Raw genomic sequence first — 23,180 nt, forward strand, 5'->3', positions numbered from 1 at the left:
GTAGAACTTATTTTATTATTGTTATTTGAAATTTTTATTAAAATAAAAATTCAAAATTAATGGACCGTGATATGCGGGCCATGCCATAGGTTGACGAGGGCCACCTTCTGGCCCGCGGGCCACGCGTTGGACAACCCTGATGTAGATAATGGTGTTTCCACGTAAAATAATAAAAAATAATAGGAAAACATAAAAACACTATGTGCAAAAAAAATATAGCTTATTTATTTTAATACTTTGTCATTACACTTTATTTATAAATCGTATTTTAACCAAATTTTACTTTTGGAGTTTATGAAGCAATTTTTTAACTTCATTAACAGCCTCGTTATTTCCTTCATGGTCATTCTTCATGTCTTTGATTGCTTTTATTTTGTTTTCATCTATTTTGTTTGTGACTTTAATTGGTGCACCTTGCTCCTTGTTTTTAAATTGCAAATCGTTAACGATTTCCTATGTAGAAACGATAGAATCGATAGAGTTATAGCAACATCGAGTTAACAACATCACATAACAAAAACTGAGTTATAACAACATTAAGTTAAAAACATCATATAACATAAAGGTTTATTTGATAAAATTTGGAAAGCTTCAAAAAATAAAAATTAAAATATTCAGAACTTTCTGTAAGGTTCTAAACAAGTTTCCAAAATACTCTAGAATATTCCTTAACATTGCATAAGATTGTAAAATGCTCCATTTTATTTAAGGAAGGTCTAGAATATTCAGGCTTTTTTAAGAGCATGGCGTGAAACTCTAGAACATTTTAAAGTCTAACATAACATTCAAAAACTTTCTAGAACATCCGAGAACTTTCAAACATTTTTAAACTCAAAAATATTTTTGAATGTCATGGTAAATACTATAATGTTCTGGAAGAAAATGGAAAGTTCTGGACAGATTCTGAAAGTTCTTCAACCTAGAATACCAGTTTTGAAGGTTCTAGAAAATTCTGCAGTGTTTTAAAATGTTCCTAGGGTAAAAAAGTAACTGTTCGCCAGTTTGTCACCCACTTGTGAAGCAAATGATCAAATTTAGTGATTTTCTTGAAACAGTCTTTTAATCCTAACAATAATTCCTTTTGAGACACTGCACATTCAAAATCTTAACTATTGCTTATTTTGTAGTGGATGAAGGTAAAGCCATCTATAATAAGCTCTATTGCATATTAAATAAAGTTTATTAAATAAAATTAAACAAAGCTTTACCTTCAGTATTAGCAAAGACTTCGAATTAAAAATGGTTAAGCTCTGTTACACTTCAAAAAAAAATCAAATTGATCAAATTCGATCTGTTGCCTCAAGGAAAGTAGATATGATCAATAGGTTAAAGGTACTGGGTCAAAGATTAACTAGAAAAATGTACTGGGAACTAATAAGTGGCAAAAAATGATCAGAATTAAACTTCCTCAAATTCAGAAAGCAAAAAGGAAAGAGCGCCAATTAGATGCTGAATCTAGAAATTCGAAAGAAAATTTTGACGTATGCATTTTTAATTGCATAATTAACAACAGCTTTGTGAAAAGAGACTGCAACAGCATTGTTAAAAGAGACTGCAACAACATTGTGACATGTTTTTAATAAACATAATATTTCAGAAAACAAATGTAGATTTGCAGAAAGCAACCTTTTAAAAACAAATTAAAACATTTATTTGATATAAAACATTTACTGAACAAGTTAAACATGTTTCATATTTATACATAACTCGTATGAAACTCAGTAACTAAGTAACAACATAATTTAACAAAATTGGAACTCAGTTTTGTACGCGTTGTTGTTATTTTACTTAAACAATAACAATAACAAGAAAAGAAGCTAAAGACTCCTTTAAACAAAGCCCTTTTTTCATGTCTTTCCGCCCCCCCCCCTCCTTCCCTTATCCTCATCCTCCTTAAAATTCTCTCTGGGACGGTCCTGCATAAGATCAATAGTAATTGAAGAGCTTAGTGCTAAAAGTACATAAGTCACAAAAAAATATTTTGAGAAAATCTACTTTAATCAGCCATTTTAAATCGTCATTTTAATATCAAAGTAGATTTTCCCATAACACTTTTTTTGTGACTTCAGTACTTTTAGCACTAAGTTCTTCAATTAGAAATAAATAAGTAATTTTTATTTATTTCTGTTTTAAGCAACTTTAAAGTTACTTAATAAGTGGCTTAGAGAGTGTGTACAACGATAGTACACTACTGTATTGCGCAATCTGCGTGTTTTTGATGATAATAAATAGATTCGCATTAGAGTAAACAATCTACGTTTTTTTGAAAACTAATAAAAAGTGCCCATTTAGTTTTAAGAATGTTAAGAGATAGAACATTTTCTTTCGACCAATAAAAAAACATTTTAAAGCTCGATTGTCATTTTATTGTAAAGTATAATTATATTTTCATGATATCAAAACAAGTTTGCGCCATCTTTTACGATATTAAAACAAGTTTGCGCCATCTTTCATGATATCAAAATAAGTTTGCGCCATCTGCAAAAATTACGGTTGTTAAGTTTGAAATTATACAACGATCATTAATGTTGTGAAAAGAAGTGAAACACCACATGTTTTAATCTATATTGTGAAAAGAAATGAAACACTACATGTTTTGTTTATTAGTAAATGAGAGGCGGAGACGTCATTGTAAACATACTATTTGCAATTAGTTAAACAGATTTTGAACCAACAAAAGATTTTATCTTTTATACGCGAAAAGACTAGTTTCTTTAATGATATTTTATGATTGACAGAGTTAAAAGCCATTGATCGATCAATAAACACTTCTGATGTAAAATGAGAATGCTAAAAACTTTGAAATTTTTGTCATACTTTTTAAAACATTTGTAATAACTTTATGTTAAATTGGCCCGAAAGCACTCGGAGACTTAACTGTATAACTGAGAACGTTTCAACAGATTTTGAAAATAAAAGACCGCCTATATTATTACACTTTTCTTATGTAAATAAGGGTATAAGGGTAAATAAGAATATAATTATATCCAATAGAACTAGTTTCAAAATTATAGAAAAAACTATAAAATTTTACGTCGTGTATAAATGATTCATAAAATATTAAATTTGTTGTTTAAAAGATTGAAATTATTTTCAAGTAGTTACTAAACAGAAAGCACAAGTACAGCTTTCTAAATGACACAAGTGCAGCTTTCTAAATGACACAAGTACAATTTTCTAAATGACACAAGTACAGCTTTCTAAATGACGCAAGTACAGCTTTCTAAATGACACAAGTACAGCTTTCTAAATGACACAAGTACAGCTTCCTAAATGACACAAGTACTTCTTATACTTAAATGTTATACTTTTTTTTAATAATGTAAAAAACTACTTATCCGGCTAAAAATACCCTGTTTAAGCAACCTTACGTTGCTTTCGTTGCCAACGTATAACCAGTTTTTTACATCGAAAGTCTATGATGTCATCTATTATTGTTTAAACTAATTCACTAAATTCAAGTTTTAAATTTTAAAATCATTTACAAATGCTTTTGCAAACTTTTATTTGATTGTATTTGAAAATGACAGTAATTTAATTTGCGATAGAGTACGAATAGCTGAAAAATTGAAAAACCTTTTTTTTTAATGTTAGCTCTAATTTGGCACGAAATGTTTCTCCAAATTCACTAACATTTGATTCCTATCTAACAACTTATAATAAAACAAATGAAAGAATCAAAGCTTGATATAATTGAGTTAAAAAAATAACAAAAGTGCAAGATCAGATCATGTTAGTGCCAATGTATTAAAATTAGTCTATGATATAATTGAACCATCCTTATTTCATATTTTTAATCTATCTTTTAAATCGAATATAGTTCCGGATAATTTAAAAATCGCACGAGTCACTCCAATTTTTAAGGCTGTAGATGAGTAAATTACATAAATTACAGGCCTAATTCTGTCTTATCGTGTTTTTCTAAATTGCTTGAACGTATAATGTACAACAAACTGTATAACTATTTAATTGATTATGATATATTGCTCAGTAAGCAATTTGGCTTTAAAAAAACAACATTTAATTGATCACGCAATAGTAGAATTAGTTAACCATTTATCTAATGCTTTTAAAGAAGACTGTTTTACATTAGGAGTTTTCATTGATCTGTCCAAAGCATTTGACACCGTAAATCATTACATTCCAATTAAAAAAATGGAACATTACGGAATAAAAGATTCAAACTTACACTGATTTGAAGATTATTTGTTGAACAGAAAACAATGCGTACAATGTGGTAATATAGAAAAAATAAAAAATGCTTGTGGAGTTTCACAAGGTTCTATATTAGGACCTTTACTTTTCTTACTTTACATTAATGATTGATCTTAAATTTTATTTTATTTGCAGAGGCTCGAATCTTTTTTATTCTTATATTGAAACACTTTTTAAAGTAGTCGATGAAGAACTAAATAAAATAAATGATTGGTTTATATGCAACATATATATATATTTTATAACAACAAATGATTGGTTATAACAACAAATGATTGGTTTACATGTCTTTGAATGTTCAAAAAACGAAATTTTCTTTTTTCCACAAATTAAGCAAGTCAAAAGAAATACCACTCATTCTACCCAATCACCAAATTAATAAAACTGACATTAAAAGGCAAACTTCCGTTATTTTTTTAGGAGTGAATTTTGATGAAAGTCTATCATGGAAATAAAAAATATAAACTCGTTTGAAAAAAAAAATTTCAAAATTGGCATAATTAAGAGCAAAAACAATGTTTATATTATTCTTTTATGCATAGTCATTGTTAAATTCCATTGTTTTTATGCATAGTCATTTAATTACAGCATAACGGATGGGGGAGTACTAACCACACTAAGTTAAGAAAATTGTACAGCAAACAAATCCATCTAGTTTTGCAGTTCATGATTAAAACAAAATTTAAACTGTCTTCAAAAACTTGTTTTGAAGAAATACACCGCAAGTATTCTACAAGTTTTTCCATAAACAACTTTGTTGTATCGAAATCTTATACAAAACTGAGTTCTCATTCAATTCAGAATAGCGAGTCATTTTTGTGGAAAAGTTATTTCCACAAAAATGGCTCATTGAAAACGCATTGTAAGCATAATTAGTCAACTATGCTTACAATACGTTTTTGCACCTTGTCTAAATGAGAAAGGACATCATCAGAAGATCCGCCCCAGGTATGGCAACATTATTCCATACAAGGCCAGATTTGAGATTTATAGAGATAGAGAATAGAATCCGAAGTAAGAAAGTGTCGAGCTCGATAAAGAGATGCAACCTTAGCAGATGCTAATTTTGCAACAGATTTAATATATGGTTTCCGAGAAAAATCAGAAGTAAGAGTTAATCCTAAAAGATGAATAGTAGATAACTCATCGAGTACATCACCGTTCATAAATATAGGAAGATCTAAATTATTGCGATAACGATTGGCTAAAAAAGATTGAGTTTTATCAATATTGTAGTTCACCAGCCACTGAGAACCCAAGCTGTACTAGAAGTAATCCTTTTCAAGCTCAGATCCCCTCTCTAAGTCATCAGAGATGTTGCTTTTTATCGCGACAAGAATAAATGGTAGTATCATTAGAAAACGATGCCACCTTAGATGTGAGAATATCTGGAAGATCGTTTATGTAAATTAAAAAGAGTATAGGGTCAAAGATAGAACCTTGAGGAACCCCTGAAGTTACAGAATAAGAAGAAGAGTGCTGTCCGTCGAGAACAACTTTTATACTACGATTGGGAAGAAAGGATTTAATAATCTTAAAGATGTTGCCAGATACACCGTAAGAAGAAAGCTTATGAAGAAGACCAGTATGCCAAACTTTATCAAAAGCTTTTGAAGTGTCAAGAGCGATGGCCTTAACCTCTTCACTTTTATCTAATGCACGATAAAACCTATCTGTTATTACTGTTAGCAAATCAGCTGTAGAACAAGAAGATCGAAATCCATATTGATGGTCAGAAAGTAAGTTTTTAGATTCAAGATGAGAAGTTAAGTGTTAGTTAATTAAAGATTCAAAAACCTTGCTTATGATAGAAAGAAGACAAATTAGACGGTAGTTAGGCGAATCAGATCGCTCTCCAGAATTTTTGAAGATAGGGACAACGGATAAGCACTCTGATAAGCACTTGTTAAATAGTTTTGAGAGTATAGATGACAGCTCCGGAGAACACTTCTGCAAGACAATAACAGATATGTTGTCCGGGCCACAAGCTGCAGAAGAGTCTAAGCAGGAAATCACTTTAGATACAGAAGCTGGAGTAATGTCAAGCAATGGATCAACCTGTTTGTTGGCAATATCAGGTAGAACACAACTAGTGGAATCAAGAGATGATATTGATGAAAAGTTTTTAGCAAACAATTCGGCTTTGTCTTTAGCTGAGGTGACAAAGTCTGAACCATACAAGAGAGGTGGAATTAAAGATTTGCCCTTATTATTAAAGATTCTCCAAAAGTCACGAGAGCCTAATTTTTGAGATGAGATACGAGATTTCATGACCTGAGAATAGTGGGCTTTGGCTTTTGACAAAACCTTTTTACAATGGTTTCTAACAGTGATAAAAAGACGTCTGTTTTCTGGAGAATTGTTTTACTCATAGATATGGAAGTAATGGTTTCGATTGGCAATCGCAGCAGCACAGTGTGAGGAAAACCATGGATGAGAGTGAGACTTGACCTAGAATCGTCAAGAGGGAGCAAAAGATTCCATGCCAGCCTGAATCCACGAAATTATGTAAGATGCGCATTTGTCGACAGGAAGACAAAAGATTTCTACCTAAGGGCCATCACGAAGAAAATTACGGAAAGAATCCCAGTCAGCTTTAAGGTAGTTGTAAGAGATTGAGGGGACTCAGGTGATGAAGAAGAATGAGATATTAGTTTTAGAGAGATCAGAAGCACCTAAGGCTGAATGTGGAGAAGCTGAGCACTGATTAGGATCAGAAACACGACATTAGTCGAGTAGAGAAGGTAAATGATTCGCGTTGTCTGGAAAGCGAGTTGGAAAGTTAACTTGAGTTAGGGATTGAGAAAGACAAAAGTTGTGGGTTTTAATGCCTGCAGAATCACTGACACTAGAGCCAAGCCATTCAGTGTGATGCGCATTGAAGTCACCGACAACAACTATATAGGTGGATGGATAAAGAGAGAGTGCTTGGTCAATATAATCAGAAATAACATCAAGAAGAGTGCAGTCTTGAGATGAAGGACAGCGATATAGAACAAAGAGGAAAGCGATAAAGTGAAGTGGTGCTAAACGAAAACACATGAAAGAATAGTTTATGGATTCAAACCTAGTTTCAAGACAAATTGGTGAACTCTTACGAATGTAAATGCCACCGGCCAAGCATGTAACTATTGGAGTCTTTATTAAAGGAAGATAACCATCAACACTAAGTTCGCAAGATGAGACAGCTGAACTCAAATTAGTCTCACAAAGAGCAAGTAGGTCTAGTGAACTTTGCAAGAAATAAAACTCAACAGAAGAAAAGTTACTTCGAAGACCACAAATATCAGTGAATGATAGGTTTAGAGAACTTGGTGATGATGATGGTTTTTTGTGTTTTATAGTTTTTGGTAATTTATTCATTTTTAAATTTATTGAAGAAGTTGTTTAATAACCCAAGCAATTGCCTCATTACAATTAATAAACCCTATTGAGTTAAAAATACATCTTTGTCAGCCTAATAGATGAAGTAGAGGTGCAAGTCTGGTAAACAAATAGAACCTGTTTACCCCTAACTTTTTTTAAAAATTAACGATTGCGCCCCCCCCCCCTTTCCTTCAAAACCCGCGTGTCAGCACTGCCCTGTAAGTTCAAAAATTACATTAAATAATTACTGACATTAATCATTATCATTAATCGCATTTTTGTTTTGTTTGTTTATATGTTTGTTTTTTGTTTCATCTAATTTATATATGGTATTGCTTATTAATTAAGACCATCATATTTTAATGCTAATATTTTTGTAAACATCTATCTTATTTCATAGTTTATACTTTATCCTCTTAGAAAAAATTTTGTAAAAAATATATATTGTAATTCTTAAAAAAAGTCTTCTATATCTAGAATTTTCTAAAAAAAAAAAGGGTTCTTTAGAAAAAAAGTGGGGGAGGGGAGGACGTCCGCCCCCTCCCCCTCCCCCTTCCCCTCAATGTCGTCGGCCCTGCTGGTACGAAATAAGCGAGAGAGATTATAGGTTTTTTGCGTAAAGTTTAAAACGATAAAATCGATAGAGATTTTAGGTTTTCTTTATAAAGAAAATCAAGATGAAATCAACATATCTTTTTAAAAGAAATAAAATGCAATTTAAAAAATAAAAAAATAAAAAAATTTCATCAGAAATAGTTGAGTTAAGTTAAGCAATTTAAACACATAGAAATCTAACAGTTACCTTTTTTTTAGTTGCTGTAATTGGCCAAAGTGCACTGGCTAACCCTTGTGCGTTACAAACCAATGAAAAAATCAAAAAAACCACAATTACTTTCATTTTTTTAAATGCTAAACGTTTATATAAAATTTGTAAGTAACATAAACATATAAATATAAACATAACATAAACAAATATAAAAATAAGTAAAAAACTTGCAATAAAACTAACAAAATCAAGTAAATGAAAAATAAGTAATGAATGTGAATAAATAAAGAACAACTAAAACACAAGTAACGAACATAAATAAATAACAAACAAGTAATGAACTTTTATAAAATCGAATTAATCTTTTTTTCACAATTTAATGAAAAGATACATAAATGATAATATGAAGATACATAACAAACTCACCTGTTTTTTTAATGAAAGCTGTTTCAATAAATGCAAAGAGGCTTTGTCATTAATTTTTTTTTTTTTTTTTTTTTTTGTCACAAAATAATAAAATCTAAAAGCTAGAAAGGAAAAATTTAGAAATTCATTACAAAAACAAGAGTTTTTTTTTATAAAGGAGCCTTACAACTTTGTAATAAAAGATATAAATATAAAAAATATATATATATTTATATCTTAAAAATAAAAGATATATATATATAAATATATATATATATATATATATATTTATATAGTAACACAAAAACGTAACTACAAAAAGTTCGTTTTTTAGTTAGGTATGCAGAAATACTCACCATTGCCTATTCTATAGGTAACACAAAATCGTATCTCCTCAACAACTACCGTTTAATAAATATCCATAAACGTATCTCATAACTTTAAAATAATATATAATTATGTATACGTATATACAGAGCCGTACCAAGGGCGGGGCCGCCCGGGCCTGAGGCGCCAAAATTGGGAGGGCGCAAACTTTAATAAATTAAAAAAACAATAATCAGTTTATGAAACTAATTTTTACGGCGTCGCTGCTGTTGGTAAGAAAATTAATTAAAATTCCGCCTCTTGACACAAACTCTTAAATATTAAAGCTCATATACAGAATAAAAAAGCGCCCTATAACACTAATATACCTTTGATAACTTTTGAGCATTATAATTCTATTATGAGTCAAACCCAAAAGTTATCTAGTGCTGAATTTAAGAAGAAAAGAAAACAGCGCCAAGAAAGTACGAGAAACTACAAAACTGTTTCAAAAAGTGGTTGGTAACAAACTCAGTGGAGAAACAAATTGTTTCAGAGGATATTTGTATTGAAATTAATGACAATTCAACAGATCCTATAATTGACTTTAATTGAGTTCAGATCATCATTTGGAATTAATTGAAGAGGAGATTTTCATTAGCCAAAGTCAAGAAGAATTTTGCACAACTGATTCAGAACCAACCAGGGAAGATGAAAATGCCTAGCTTTCAGGCCCAGCTGAAATGGACGAGGATGAACTTCATTCAGAAATCTCAGAAATTCCAGTGGCCTCGGAAGAAAATTTTCAACATAGGGATCCAGCAACATGGCCTAAAATAACGGACAAAACAAGATGCTTTCTGATTGAGCATAGGCCAGAGCAAGACAGAAGAGAATTTTTCCCAAACACGCTGTGTGATTTTGACAACAGAATGCGACACTTCAGCTCAAAATGGTATGAAAAAATTCATCCCAATGGTAAAAAATTTGTTCGCACTTGGCTGCAGTACAGCAGTAAAAAAGATTCTTTATTTTGTTTTTGCTGTTTGTTGTTTTTAACATCAAAAACCAACAATTTCTCAGAAATATCTAAAGGGTTTTGTGACTGGAAAAAACTAAACCCAAGAATTCCTGAGCATGAAAACAACAATGAACACCAAAGATGCTATTCTGATCGGAAAACTCTTGAAAAAAACCTCAAGGAAGGAAAGACCCTGAATTCTGATCTGTAAAGAGTTATTAGTGGAGAGATGAAAAAGCGGAGAGATATCTTAAAAGTAATTGTTGATGCAATTTTTTTCTGTGCCTAGAACAATCTTGCCCTTCGGGGAACAACAGAAGACATCGGTCAACAAAACAGTGGCATTTTTCTGAGCTTAATTGAGTTGATTAGCCATTATTATCCTTTAGTGGCTAAACACATAGCGTCCTTTAAAGCAAAAAAAACCACAACATCCTACTTTTCTCCTTGAATTCAAAATGAGCTGATTGAGTTACTTGGGCAGAAAGTCAGAAATTTTGTCAAACATCAAAGAAGCTAAATACTACTCTGTTCTGTTTGACTGCACTCCAGATACCTCCCACAAAGAGCAGATGACTCAGATCATCAGGTATGTCCGCATCAGTGATGAAACCTGCACAATTAAGGAAAGCTTTGTGGACTTCATTGAATCTCACCAAAAAACCGGAAAAGGTCTTGCAACAGAGATAAGTGAAAAATTGGAGAAGGATGGTCTAAGCATTTCCGATTGCTGGGGCCAAGGCTATGACAATGGAGCCAATATGTCTGAAAAAAACAATGGCGTCAAAGCTCACATCCATTCTCTTAATGAGTCAGCAAGATTTGTTCCATGCGCAGCTCACACTTTAAATCTTGTCGGTGTTCATGCTGCTGAGGTTTCCCCACTCATGATTACGTTTTTTGGAAAGGTTCAAGCCATCTTTAACTTTTTTTCAAGCTTTACGTCAAGATGGGAAAAACTGATGAAAACGTTGACCATCTCATTAAAGGGAAATAGTGACACAAGATGGTCTACCAAAAAAGAAGCAATTACACCATTGCACAGACAAATCAAAAATGTTCTTCAAGTTTTGGAATCCATTATCCACAATCCCATGACAAATGCTGTCACAGTTAGCAGTGCAAAAGAACTTCTCATTCATATTGATTTCAGTTTTTTGTGTTTGTTGGATTTCTGGTGTCAAATTCCTTCTCTATTTGACCGGGAAAACAAACTGCTTCAGTCAAAAACCATTTCAATTGACATTGGCGTAAAAAAAATGAAATGGTTGAAGGCTTTCATTCAGAATTTTTAAGATGTTGGGGTGGACAATATTATCAAAGATGCCACAGAAAAAGCTAACCAGAGCGGAATTGATGGTGGCTTTCCAATTAAGAGGAAGCGCAAAGTGAAGCGAATAGCACTTTATGAAGCTGAAGATGACTCTCACCTTCTCACAGCAGAAACAGAATTCGGATCTCAGTGCAACCTTGTGTTTGACAGCATTATTACACAAATAGAGTGGCGGTTTGAGGCTGATGTCTGCTGTATCCTCTGATTTTGGCTACCTCAGTGGGCATTCACTCTCTAAAAGTTCAGTGGATGAACTCAAGAAAAAAGCTGCAAATTTATCTCAAATTGACAAGGCAGATTTAGATTCTTCCGATTTCCAGTCAGAAATGGCAAGCTTTAATCAATCAAGCTGCCGCAATGATGGACAACTTTGAAAAATCTATCCCGATCGACATTTTGCAGCTCATTCATAAATATTCTTTGACCGATGCTTATCCCAACACAACAATTGCTATTCGCATCTTCCTCACCATACCAGTCACAGTTGCTACGTGTGAGAGAAGTTTCAGTAAACTTAAGCTCATAAAACACTATATGAGGTCAACAATTGGCCAAGAACGTTTGTCTAGTTTGACTATAATTTCAATTGAAAATGAAGTGGCAAACAACATTGATTTTGATGATGTCATTAGTGAATTTGCCTCAAGAAAAGCCAGAAAAGTGGCATTGAACTAAAGTTTGTGCAACCTTAATGACAAATTTTACTTATAACTTGATGTGATAAATTTTGTGATCAATAAATATTTTTTTTCTTTTATTTTTATTCTTTTTTTTTTTTATGGTGGGGGTGGGGGAAGGGAGGGGAAGAGGGGACGCAATTTTCTTTTCTTGCCCGAAGCGCAAAATTGGCTCGGTACGGCCCTGTGTATATATATATATATATATATATATATATATATATATATATATATATATATATATATATATATATATATATATATATATATATATATTACGTATTAATTAAATTACTTCTTTAAGCGTATTAAATTACGTTAACAATAGTTATAAAACCAAGTTTTAAGATACAAGATATTTCAGTTTCGTTTCTATCAATTTTTGAAACTTTGATTGAGTTGTTATATGAAAAACTATTTTGTCCCATTCGCCTTTTAGCCCTGTTTTTCCGTATATATATATATATATATATATATATATATATATATATATATATATATATATATATATATATATATATATATATATATATATATATATATATTATGGATGCTCCGTCAGTGACACTAGCTATGATATGCTTTTTAATTAAGAAATTAAAATCTGACAGTTTATTTTCAACCAGATCAATAATTTTTTCTGCAGGAAGTGATTCAGCTATCAGAGTCAATCCCAGGTTCCAAAACTTTATTAATAAGTGTAAACTTACATTTAAATAACGTCGATTTTTTAAAGAAGTATATTCGTCTAACGATAAAGAAAATCGCGACCCGCTAGATATTTCTTTTGTTATCTCTAAAACTAAAGTTTATTTAGCTAAATCATATTGTTTTTTTATCATATCCATAACATGGGATGGATTTTTTGGTAATAACATGCCTTTTTCAGACAATGATTTTCTAATGAATTCACTTTTTTTTATGGCATTTATTGAGAAGCCATCCACCGTTGCTAGCTTTGACACAATTTCCTCGATGGTCTGCTGTTTAATAAACAATATGATTTTCTTTTGCACAGTTTTAATTTCCGAACTAGTATCTTCATGTAGACGCTTCATATTTAAATCCAAATCTTTATGTGCGTTTTTTAAATGACAAAGGAGCCCACTAGTCGAAAATCCACTGCACATTATCTTTGCATTGCACTTTTTGCAAATTACAGATTCACCAGATTTATTTTTACAAAAATACTGCCATGCTTTCGATCCATTTACAATTGACATGGTACAACTAAATTCAATCGTAAAACAACTCAAGATAAAGCTACAAATATTTTTTACTTATGTATGTTATCTTACGTACAACTTTACATGTCTTTGTTTGCCGTTTTTTAAATACAAAAATTATTAAATATTTCAATAGTTCAATACAGTTTAAAAATCAAACTTACTGTTTTCGTCGCAAGAAATCTTTTTTTATTTTTTAATCGTATTTTATAATAACGAGAAAAAAGAAAACATCGCGTTGCAAATTGCAATGCATTCCTTGAGTTAGATAGTTTAAGATGCTCCGGGATATAAGAGTGATATCCCGGGAAATCCCATTTCCACTTTTATTCCCTGGATCCCGAGAAATCGGGATCCCGGGATCCCGTTTGAGAAACCCTTGCTTATGCAAGGTGTACAACACATGCTATATAGGGATATATAAGCCAAAAAGCATGCTTATTACACATTGGCTGTGTTAAGATTATTTTGATTTTTTTTATAGATAAATAGCATAAACTAGCATACAGATAGCATAGATTAGCATAATTTAGCAGAAGTTTTAAAATATTTTGTGACCATAACGATCATGCATTGTTGAATAGACCTATATTCTTTTATATATTTTTGATTATATAGTCAATGTAGAGTTTCCAAGAAATGTTTTCATCAGTTTAAATGTTGTTATAATTATGATAATTATATTTATTATGTCAGTAATAGTAATTATGTCAATTATATTAATTATTTCAACTATATTAATTATGTCAATTACATTAATTATGTCAATTAAATTAATCATGTCAATTATATTAATTATTGATGGAGCTAGTTGTATTATATTTTTCTTTTGACTGAAATTTTTCAGTTCTTTTTATATATAGTGATAGTTTTAAAATATATTATTTATTTATTTATTTTTCGAGTTATTTTAATATTTGTTTTTTGTAGTGGTCTTTGATTCTCTTTAAGGAGAAATATACTTTTGTATCACCTGCAAGCCTTAAAATTTGCGTCAGCATAACTATTGACCTGAAAGTGTCTGAGGTCGGAAATTTTTTGTTTACCTCTTTTCTATGTTGTTATGATAAAAGCTTTGAGTTAAAAGTTTTGTGCTGAACCAATGCCAACTAAAAGTATTTTAAGATTGGCAATAAATTCCGACCTCATTTTTTCTAATTCCGAGGGCTGAAGCTTTAAGACTGCATGGGAAATTAAAAAAATCTTTGGTAGAAACAAAAGGGAAGCAAGAGCAGAATCTAAGGGTTCATTAAATCTTTTTTTTAATAATTTGAGTTGTTGCTTCTATCTATAACAATTCACTGTGGTGAGTGGAACACCGTATTTGGTTTGATGCTTCGGGGTATGGTAAAACCAATTATCTGCAGAAATTCATTTTAGAAAGTTGCACTTGTAAACTTTCTTGTAACTTTATCATCCATTTAATTAAAACAGGGTTATTCTAATTTCTGAGATTAATAATTTACATATTTTTTTATCTGTATGAAGAATAACCCTTTATCTGTGTTAAATTTTACATGATCTATTGAGCTTTTTGGATTTCATGTTGACTTTCATTTATGAAAGTATAAGTATTTTAAATATTTACATCTCTGAAGTAGACATATTTCCAAAAAAATTTTTAAAGAAATTTAGAGAATACAGGAAAGATTGAGATTAAACTGTAGCTGTTTAATGAGTGAAGTCTAAATTTATGTTAATCTATACAATACTTGTATAAGTGATAAACTAAGTATTTGGAAAATAAGATTACGTTCACGAAAACATCTACTGACACATGACTGCGTTCACAAAAACATCTACTGACACACGACACAACTGACACATGACACAACTGACACATGACACAACTGACACAGTTTATTGAGCAGTAAGAGTATATTAATGTTTAAATAACTTTTTTTGGGATTTAAACTGTTGATGTAAGATTGGGTTAAATTTCCTAAATAGTACCAATTGACATATATCAATGTCTATGTAAACAGTTAATTTAATAATGCTAATGCTTTATGTATGCCAATATAGCATGTGGCAGGACCCACAAATCTAAATTAGAACCACTTTACTTACGTCAAAAACACGCTTCAAGACTAGTATACAACAAAAACAAATTTACTCATACTCAACCTTTACTGGAACAAATGAACGCACTAAATATATTTCAAATAAATATTTATCTAGTTATTTTTTTCATGTTTATATATAAAAGGTTCCAGAACATTTTACAGCACACTTTTTTAAAAACAACGTAAATAAATACAATACAAGAGCAACAGGCTACAGGAAGATACCATTTGAAACAACAAGACTCTCTAAATTCTCCATTACATTTCGTGGTCCCTATTTATTTAACAAAATAATTTCCAGAAACAAATCACTAAAAAATTTAAACAGCGAATACTCTCTGAAAATAAAGCTAAAACCTACAATAATCGAATTAAGCAACTAAAGGAACTTTTTTAAATTCTTATAAAAAATTTAAATATAAAAATAACAAAAATTAATTTTTTCTTTATGAAAAAATTAATTTTATTATTTTAGCACAAAATTTTGCGCCACAGATTTATTCAAGCGTGATGATATTATTTAACAACGCAAAAAATTTGACAGCGTTTTAACAAGATGATAGCCGCTAATTACTGCATATAAATTTACGCTAATTTTACTAATTCCCTTTATCACCACATAAGGTCGATTTAAAAATTACAAAGCAACTTTAACTTCACTGCTTAGATCTAAGAAATCTTTAGGTATGCTCATATTACCAAGGTGGTCATATTACCTTAGTTTACCCTATGTAACACATGCATATATACCACGTATATGTATATATGTAACTATATTTTTATTTACTAAGTATATTTGAACTTTATGTTTATGATATTTATTTTTGTCTATACGTCCAATCTGTGATTGGTTACTTCTAAACACTTTGCAGTTGTAAAATAAACATGTAAATAAAAAAAATAAAAAAAATTCTACTGTTATTAATGTGTGTTTTTTTTTTAAATATATTCTTTTTTTTTTGCAATATTTTTTTTTTTTTAATGTTGTTAATTTTTTATTTTTTTATTTATTGCAATTACTTTTTACAAACTAAGAATTTGCAATTTTGCTTGTCGTTAAAACGATGACATTCCATTTAAGTCTTTTATTTTTTGGTTTCGATAACGAAATCTAAAAAGATTTCGTTGTCTAAAAAGGAATTCAGTGGCGTTTTTTTTTGAATGCCAAGAAACTTTGTAGATTTTTTCTGTTTTATTGTTGTTGTTAATGAGTATCTCCCTGATTTTAAAATCATTTTATTAGAGAGGCATATTAAAAAACAAAGTCGAGGAATAATTTACGTCAGAACGTAAATTGTTTTTTTATTAGTTATTCAGAACAGATAATGGTTCAAGAATCATTTATCACATTTCTCAAAGTTGATAACACTACCGGTCGTGGACTATTTAAAGCTTATTTGGATGAACTTAAATGCTGGATTATTCATAGCTAAAACTAGAGGACTAGAATGTTATAATCGTGCTAAATCGTGGTAAATATTGGTAAATTTCTGGTGTCTATGCAAATTTACAGGTACAAAATCTTAAAGCTTTTCTTGAACGCTTTTTTTTTTTTTATGTGCATGCCATAATTTTGAATTGAACGTGAGTGACTTGTGATGTGAATATATATATATATATATATATATATATATATATATATATATATATATATATATATATATATATATATATATATATATATATATATATATATATATATATATATATATATATATATATACAAATTAGTAAAAAACACTTATCTAACTTTTTTCTTCTACTTTAAGTTTCACCATTGCTGGATCATCAGGAAGAGTACTACTGCGGAATTCTTCCTGATGATCCAGCATGGTGAAACTTAAAGTAGAAGAAAAAAGTTAGATAAGTGTTTTTTACTAATTTATTATTGCTCTGTTCTTTAAGAACATTGAGCACTCTATTTGTAAAATATACTAACATAATTTACATATATTATATATATATATATATATATATATATATATATATATATATATATATATATATATATATATATATATATATATATATATGTATATATATATATATATGTAATTGCACATGAATAGTGTTATTAAGCATAAAACATACAAAGGAAGCACCTAAATCACTCTCATTCCCTATAAAAATATATTTTTAATTTTATTAAAAGTTTTTTTATAATATAATTAAAAAAGTCTATTAATAATATAGCTAAAAAAAAATCAAAAGTTTAAAACTTCATTCTTGTAAGTAAATAATTGTTTATTTAACTACAAATACATAAAAAGTATATATATATATATATATATATATATATATATATATATATATATATATATATATATATATATATATATATATATATATATATATATATATATATATATATATATATCATAGAGGAGAGGCGATTACAACGTCAAAAATTATTTGTGGAATCTTAAAAATCACGTTTTAGGGAAAAAAAAAGCTATTTGTTTGCAACTGTTAAGAGTTCAAAATTCCAATAAAGTATATGTTCCTCTCTTAGTACTGTGTACTCCTTTTACACTATATGCTAATCAAAAAAAAAAAAAAACCGGAGCTAGCCATTTTATAGACAGAATAGGGAGGAAGTGAAGAATTTTCCACACAGAGCGGAGATTGAGCAAAGTTATTATGCTTGTAAAAATGTTGCTTGGAACGTTAAGCACAAATTCTTCCCGCTCAGCTCACATACTCTGCTTGTGACAGTCAATTTATAACGCATAAATTAATGTTGTTGAATTATGTAGATTAATTTTGGATAGATCACATCAGTATGTCATTCTTAGTAAGTTTTCTACTAATCCATTGGAAAAAGAATTTAGCAAATTGCACCAAAGTTCAGGAAGTGCGCATTTTATAACAGTACAACAGTGATTAAAAAGTTGAATATTTTCAGAGCTAAACTGTTGCTATGAGTTGATGACCCAGCTGTTGAGATAAATCTTGATACAACCCATTCATGTCCAAATTCTTATTTTTCAGCTCGCCGCTGAGATATTTGACAATCTAAAAAACATGTAAATGGTAGCAAACATGAACAATGTAAACCTTCCTTTAATAAATATGCAATAAAAACAGTTTGAAAACCACCGGTTATGCCTGAGGCGGCACTGTATACACAAAAAATTTTGTTATATTTGTCAGAAAATCACAATTTATTAATAATCAAACAAATCACAAAATATTAATAATCAAACAAATCTGAATTTTTCACTATGTTTAGTGATAGTCCAATTGCAAAACAATTTTCTTGTAGGAAAAAAAAGTTCATTTATCTTGTATATTCTTTATTAACGACAATAATGGCTTATTGAAAAATTTACCAAAAGGAAGCAACGTGGTCAATGTGGACCTGACCAAAATACCAGTTATAAATACCTCCACTTGTGCCTTTCTTTTGCGTCATAAAGTTGGTTTAGTCAGCAGTTTTATTTACAATGTGCAAACATACGTTTATACGAGGAGAAAGGTTTTGGATTCAAAAAAGAAAGTAATAATTTGGATTCTTTTTTAGTTTAATATACAAATGCTTTTCGAATCAAAGAGTTAGTGAAAAGAAGATTACTAGTTTAAATGAACATATTCACACCCTTGAAGATACCCATAAAGACATCCTTGATTCATACCTATAAAGATACCATACGTGCGATACAATGCAGACAACTTTGCATTTCAAGTGGAAAAGTAGAAATCATTTATAGAAATCAAGTCAACAAATTTAAAATCAAATGCGTTAAGGAGAGTTGCTTTTAAAAAGCAGGAACTACGGAAAAATGACATCAGGAAAATTAAGGTTTAGATTTGAATATTTCAATGTGACCTTTGAATTAATTGTTTTACTTTATTGTTAAATAATATATACTATAAAGTTTAGCTTCTGAAATGAGTAATTTTTAATTTAAAGAATTTTTAATTCAAATATTAAATACTCTTTAGTTAATTTTTTATGAGTATAGGAATGTCTGTTTATTGAAAGGTTTGACCTTACTTAATTTATTTTAATTTTATTATTGTTACTATTATTTATTTATTTTTGCCGCAGATTTTATCTTATTTGTTTTAGAATAAAGTTCTTTTTAAACGGTTTTAATAAAATCGTTTTAGTATAATTAAAATTTTTTTTAACAATGTAATTGTATTCTTATTGCAAGTTTTTAATTATAACTTTTTGTGTTAGTTTATATTTTATTTATATTATGTTTATATTGTATTTATATTGATAAATATTGTATGTATACATGTTATATTTATGCAGTGCTAGATTAAGAAAGGATGAGAAAATAGGGGGACAGGGGGGGAAGAAGGGGAGGAAACTCTAAAAACAAAATCTTTAATTAATTACAAGGGGCCTAAAAGCGGAGTAAATTTTCAATAAATCTTTAAAAGCAATATGAGCGGTCCACTGTAGTTATATTATCAGCCTATGATTTGCCACTATATCAAATGTTGGAAAGTTATCGGCTGGTCACTTATAGCGGATGCCAACAATGGCCCACTAAGAAGCCAAGTTTTATAGTTTTCGCTGTTTATAAATAAGGCTCCTTAGTCAAATACGCCGTTTACGCTAAGGCCTGCAGTACAGATCACCGTAGCTTACGCTAAAATATTGATTATACCTATAGGTATAATTTTGTACTTATAAGTACAAAATTAGATGAGTTTACAACAAGCTTTTTTCAAACTAATATAGATTCATAACTTAACGGAAAAAAAACTTTTGCGGTTTTTTACTTTTATTGAGTAGTATCAAAGGTGTATTTTGAAGTTTTTTTAAAATACACCTTCGGTACTTTTACGGACATTACAAATTCTTTAAGACAAATTTCAAAAATCTTTTTTTCAATTTAAACAATTGTATTGAAATTCTCTAGTTTGCAAGATAAGTTATTTAAAATATTATTATTATTATTATGTTATTAAATTTGTATTATCAAACTTTACAAGATAAAAATTAACTTAATCTTATAACTCAACAATCTAATAAAAAGATTTTATTTATACAAAAAAAAAAAAAATTAACATTCACGCTCCCACACACAAATAATAAAAATGATAAAACAAATGATAAAAATTAACAATAAATAATAAAAATTAACAGTTACACTATTTATATATTTACAAATTAATTAAGTTTGTTACTTACTTTCTGCATTAATCAATATAGAAAAATAGATTTAGAAAAACGCTTATTTCTATTTTGTTAAAAATTTTTGTTAACTCTTCCTTAAGTTTTCCTTAACCACATGACCTACTTTATCAAATTTCTTACATTATAATCAAATGACCCTTAATACTTCTTAACCCTTTTTTTTTCACGAAAATTTATATTTAATTATTTTTATTATTATTTTTATTATAAATAGATATATGCAGTTGTTTTTATAATAATAAACAATATTATTCTTATTGTTTTATTATTGTTGTTGTTATATTACGGTTATTGTTATATTATCATTTTTGTTATATTTTTAATATTATCATTACAGTAGTATAAATAGTATAAACAATAGTATTACAAATGTTTTTTTAGTTATACTACATTTATTCCTAATTGTGTTAATTATTAATAGTTAATACTATCACTGTTTTTATCATTATTAAACATTACAGGTGTTTACTTCATGTTAGTTACTTATTACTATTTGTAATCATCCTTGATGTAACAACTTTGCCAGAATATATTTCATTTGATTTGTAAAAAAAAATAAAGTTTAAGAACTATTAAGGATTATTTGATTACACTGTTTTACAATATTTATATATGAATATAATATTGATGTTATTTATATATATAAATTTATATATAAAAATGTATATAGTATTGAAAATATATTTAATGAATATAAAGTTGACATTATTTTTTATAAATCTTTTTTTAACGGAAGCGTATTTAGGCTATACGGTAAAACACTTTTATGTTAATTATCTATTTAATTACACATGCTGTATAATAATAACATGAAGCTGTTGAAAGATAATTAACGCAAAAATGTTTTGTTTTAATTAAATTTTACAAATATCATAAAGTTATAATAAAAGTTAAATACTTTTGAAGTTGTAAATGTCTAGAACTTTTTAATTTGAAAATATTTAGAATTTTGTTTTAAGCTTGAACTTTGCATATTGATTTAACATTTTTTGCTTTAACTGTTTTTGAATTAGATTTAAAAAACGAAGCATAATTATTATCTTTAGGCGTCGTCCATAAATAACGTCACGCAATTTTTGACAGTTTTTCACCCCCATCCCCTCTCCTCGTCACAACTTTAGTAACAAGTTCCGTATGAGTCATCACAAAACACAAACCTCTCTCCCCTCCTCTCCTAGGGCGTGACGTAATTTATGGACAATCCCTTAACCTTTACAAGTGCAGCGCGCTGCTCTCGAATTAAATTAAAACAAATTTGAATTGAACTGAAAATAATAAAATGAATATATTTGTCAACTAAATGTTAAATTATCACTATAGCGATTGGTTAGAAAGTATGCTCAAAACTTTTTATCGACATCTTTTTTATTAGTAAACTTGTAATAGTTGATATTAACTGGTGTGTAATCTTACAGGGCCAGCCTTAGGCCTAGGCAAACTAGGCAGCCGCATAGGCTTGGGGTCTAGATTGGTACTGGCCTATCAGATACGCAAGTGTGTTAAGAAGTTTTAAAGATTTTCTGAAGTTTGCTTACAAAATAAAATTTTTTAACGCAATTTCCTTCAATTTTCTTCATTTAGCAATAAAGAACATGTTTACTTGGTCGAAAAAAAACCGTTACATGATTTAGGAACAAAGTATTCGCATGCTGAATAATTCAATTATGAGCCTGATTTCAATTATGAGCAAAAACAAAATGCAGTATTTTTTTATTATTATTCTTGAGTAGACCAGCCAACGCCGACCTTAGCAATCATCAATTCAAAACTTCGCAAAAACTTCCTACAGAGAAATGCCGCTTTCCATCACTGCAAATTTGGTTATTCCAAGTCCAAAAAGAATTATAGAAAGCGGCATTTTTCTGTGGGAAGTTTTTAGGAAGTTTTGATGAATGCTAAGGTCGGCGTTGGCTGGTCTACTCAAGAATAATAATAAAAAAATACTGTATTTTGTTTTTGCTGTCGATTGTTCTCGGATCTAAAAATCAAGCTAATAATTGAAAGAATAGCAATCGGAAAAACATGTCTAGTGTTCTAGCTTGTCATGAATTGTCTATAAGCACACTCGTGCTGCCAACGATTGGTTTGAGCTGAAAAATTGGTTGAAGGAAAAAGATACATTTGACAAGGAAACATCAAAATTAGTCTAAAAAGAGACTCAGCACTGGAACAATATTTTTAAAAAAATTACTTTAATGGTTCTGTTTCTTGCAGAACTTAAAAATTTAGCACTTCATGACACTGTGGGTCAATTGTTTTTAGCACTTCATGACACTGTGGATCAATTGCTTTACCCAAACAATGGAAATTTTTTAGGATTTCTTGAATTGTTAGAGAAGTACAGTTCATGCCTAGAAGATCATTTAAGGGGTATAAAAAAAAAGAAACTCATGATAATAACTTGGAAAAAACTATTCAAAATGAGGCAATTAACCTGTTCGTTGATGCTGTTTTTCAAAACTAATGTTCAAAATTTATAAAATTATTCCATTGTTTTAATGAATACTTTTGTTTAAAAAGCTCTAGCTTTTATATTTCAGTAAAAAAAAAATCTTGATACCCTTTGGTTCCATGTGGACTCCCATGTATCGCACACGAAACCCACATGGAACCCATGGGTTAAAATAATTTTTTTTTCACT

At 29.4% G+C, this 23,180-nt stretch overlaps 1 protein-coding gene and 1 long non-coding RNA gene across 2 annotated transcripts; one reads left to right on the forward strand and one right to left on the reverse strand.

Annotated features, from left to right (window-relative positions):
* Nucleotides 1-203: 203 nt before the first annotated feature.
* Nucleotides 204-8,500, reverse strand: LOC124813997 (uncharacterized). The gene is made up of 2 exons (XR_010644385.1): nucleotides 8,384-8,500; nucleotides 204-453 (listed from the first exon to the last, which is right to left on the reverse strand). It is a non-coding gene; the product is annotated as an uncharacterized LOC124813997 (long non-coding RNA).
* A 1,301-nt stretch (nucleotides 8,501-9,801) lies between these two features.
* Nucleotides 9,802-10,290, forward strand: LOC136092087 (zinc finger MYM-type protein 5-like). The gene has a single exon (XM_065819807.1). The coding sequence runs from the start codon at nucleotides 9,802-9,804 to the stop codon at nucleotides 10,288-10,290; it is 489 nt and encodes a 162-aa protein (XP_065675879.1).
* The last annotated feature ends 12,890 nt before the right edge of the window (nucleotides 10,291-23,180 follow it).

This window comes from Hydra vulgaris, chromosome 15 (genome assembly GCF_038396675.1).
Source record: "Hydra vulgaris chromosome 15, alternate assembly HydraT2T_AEP".
NCBI classification, from domain to species: Eukaryota; Metazoa; Cnidaria; class Hydrozoa; order Anthoathecata; family Hydridae; genus Hydra; species Hydra vulgaris.

Coding starts and splice junctions, on each gene's coding strand:
- LOC136092087 (XM_065819807.1), top strand. CDS start 9,802: ATGGACGAGGATGAACTTCATTCAGAAATCTCAGAAATTCCAGTGGCC.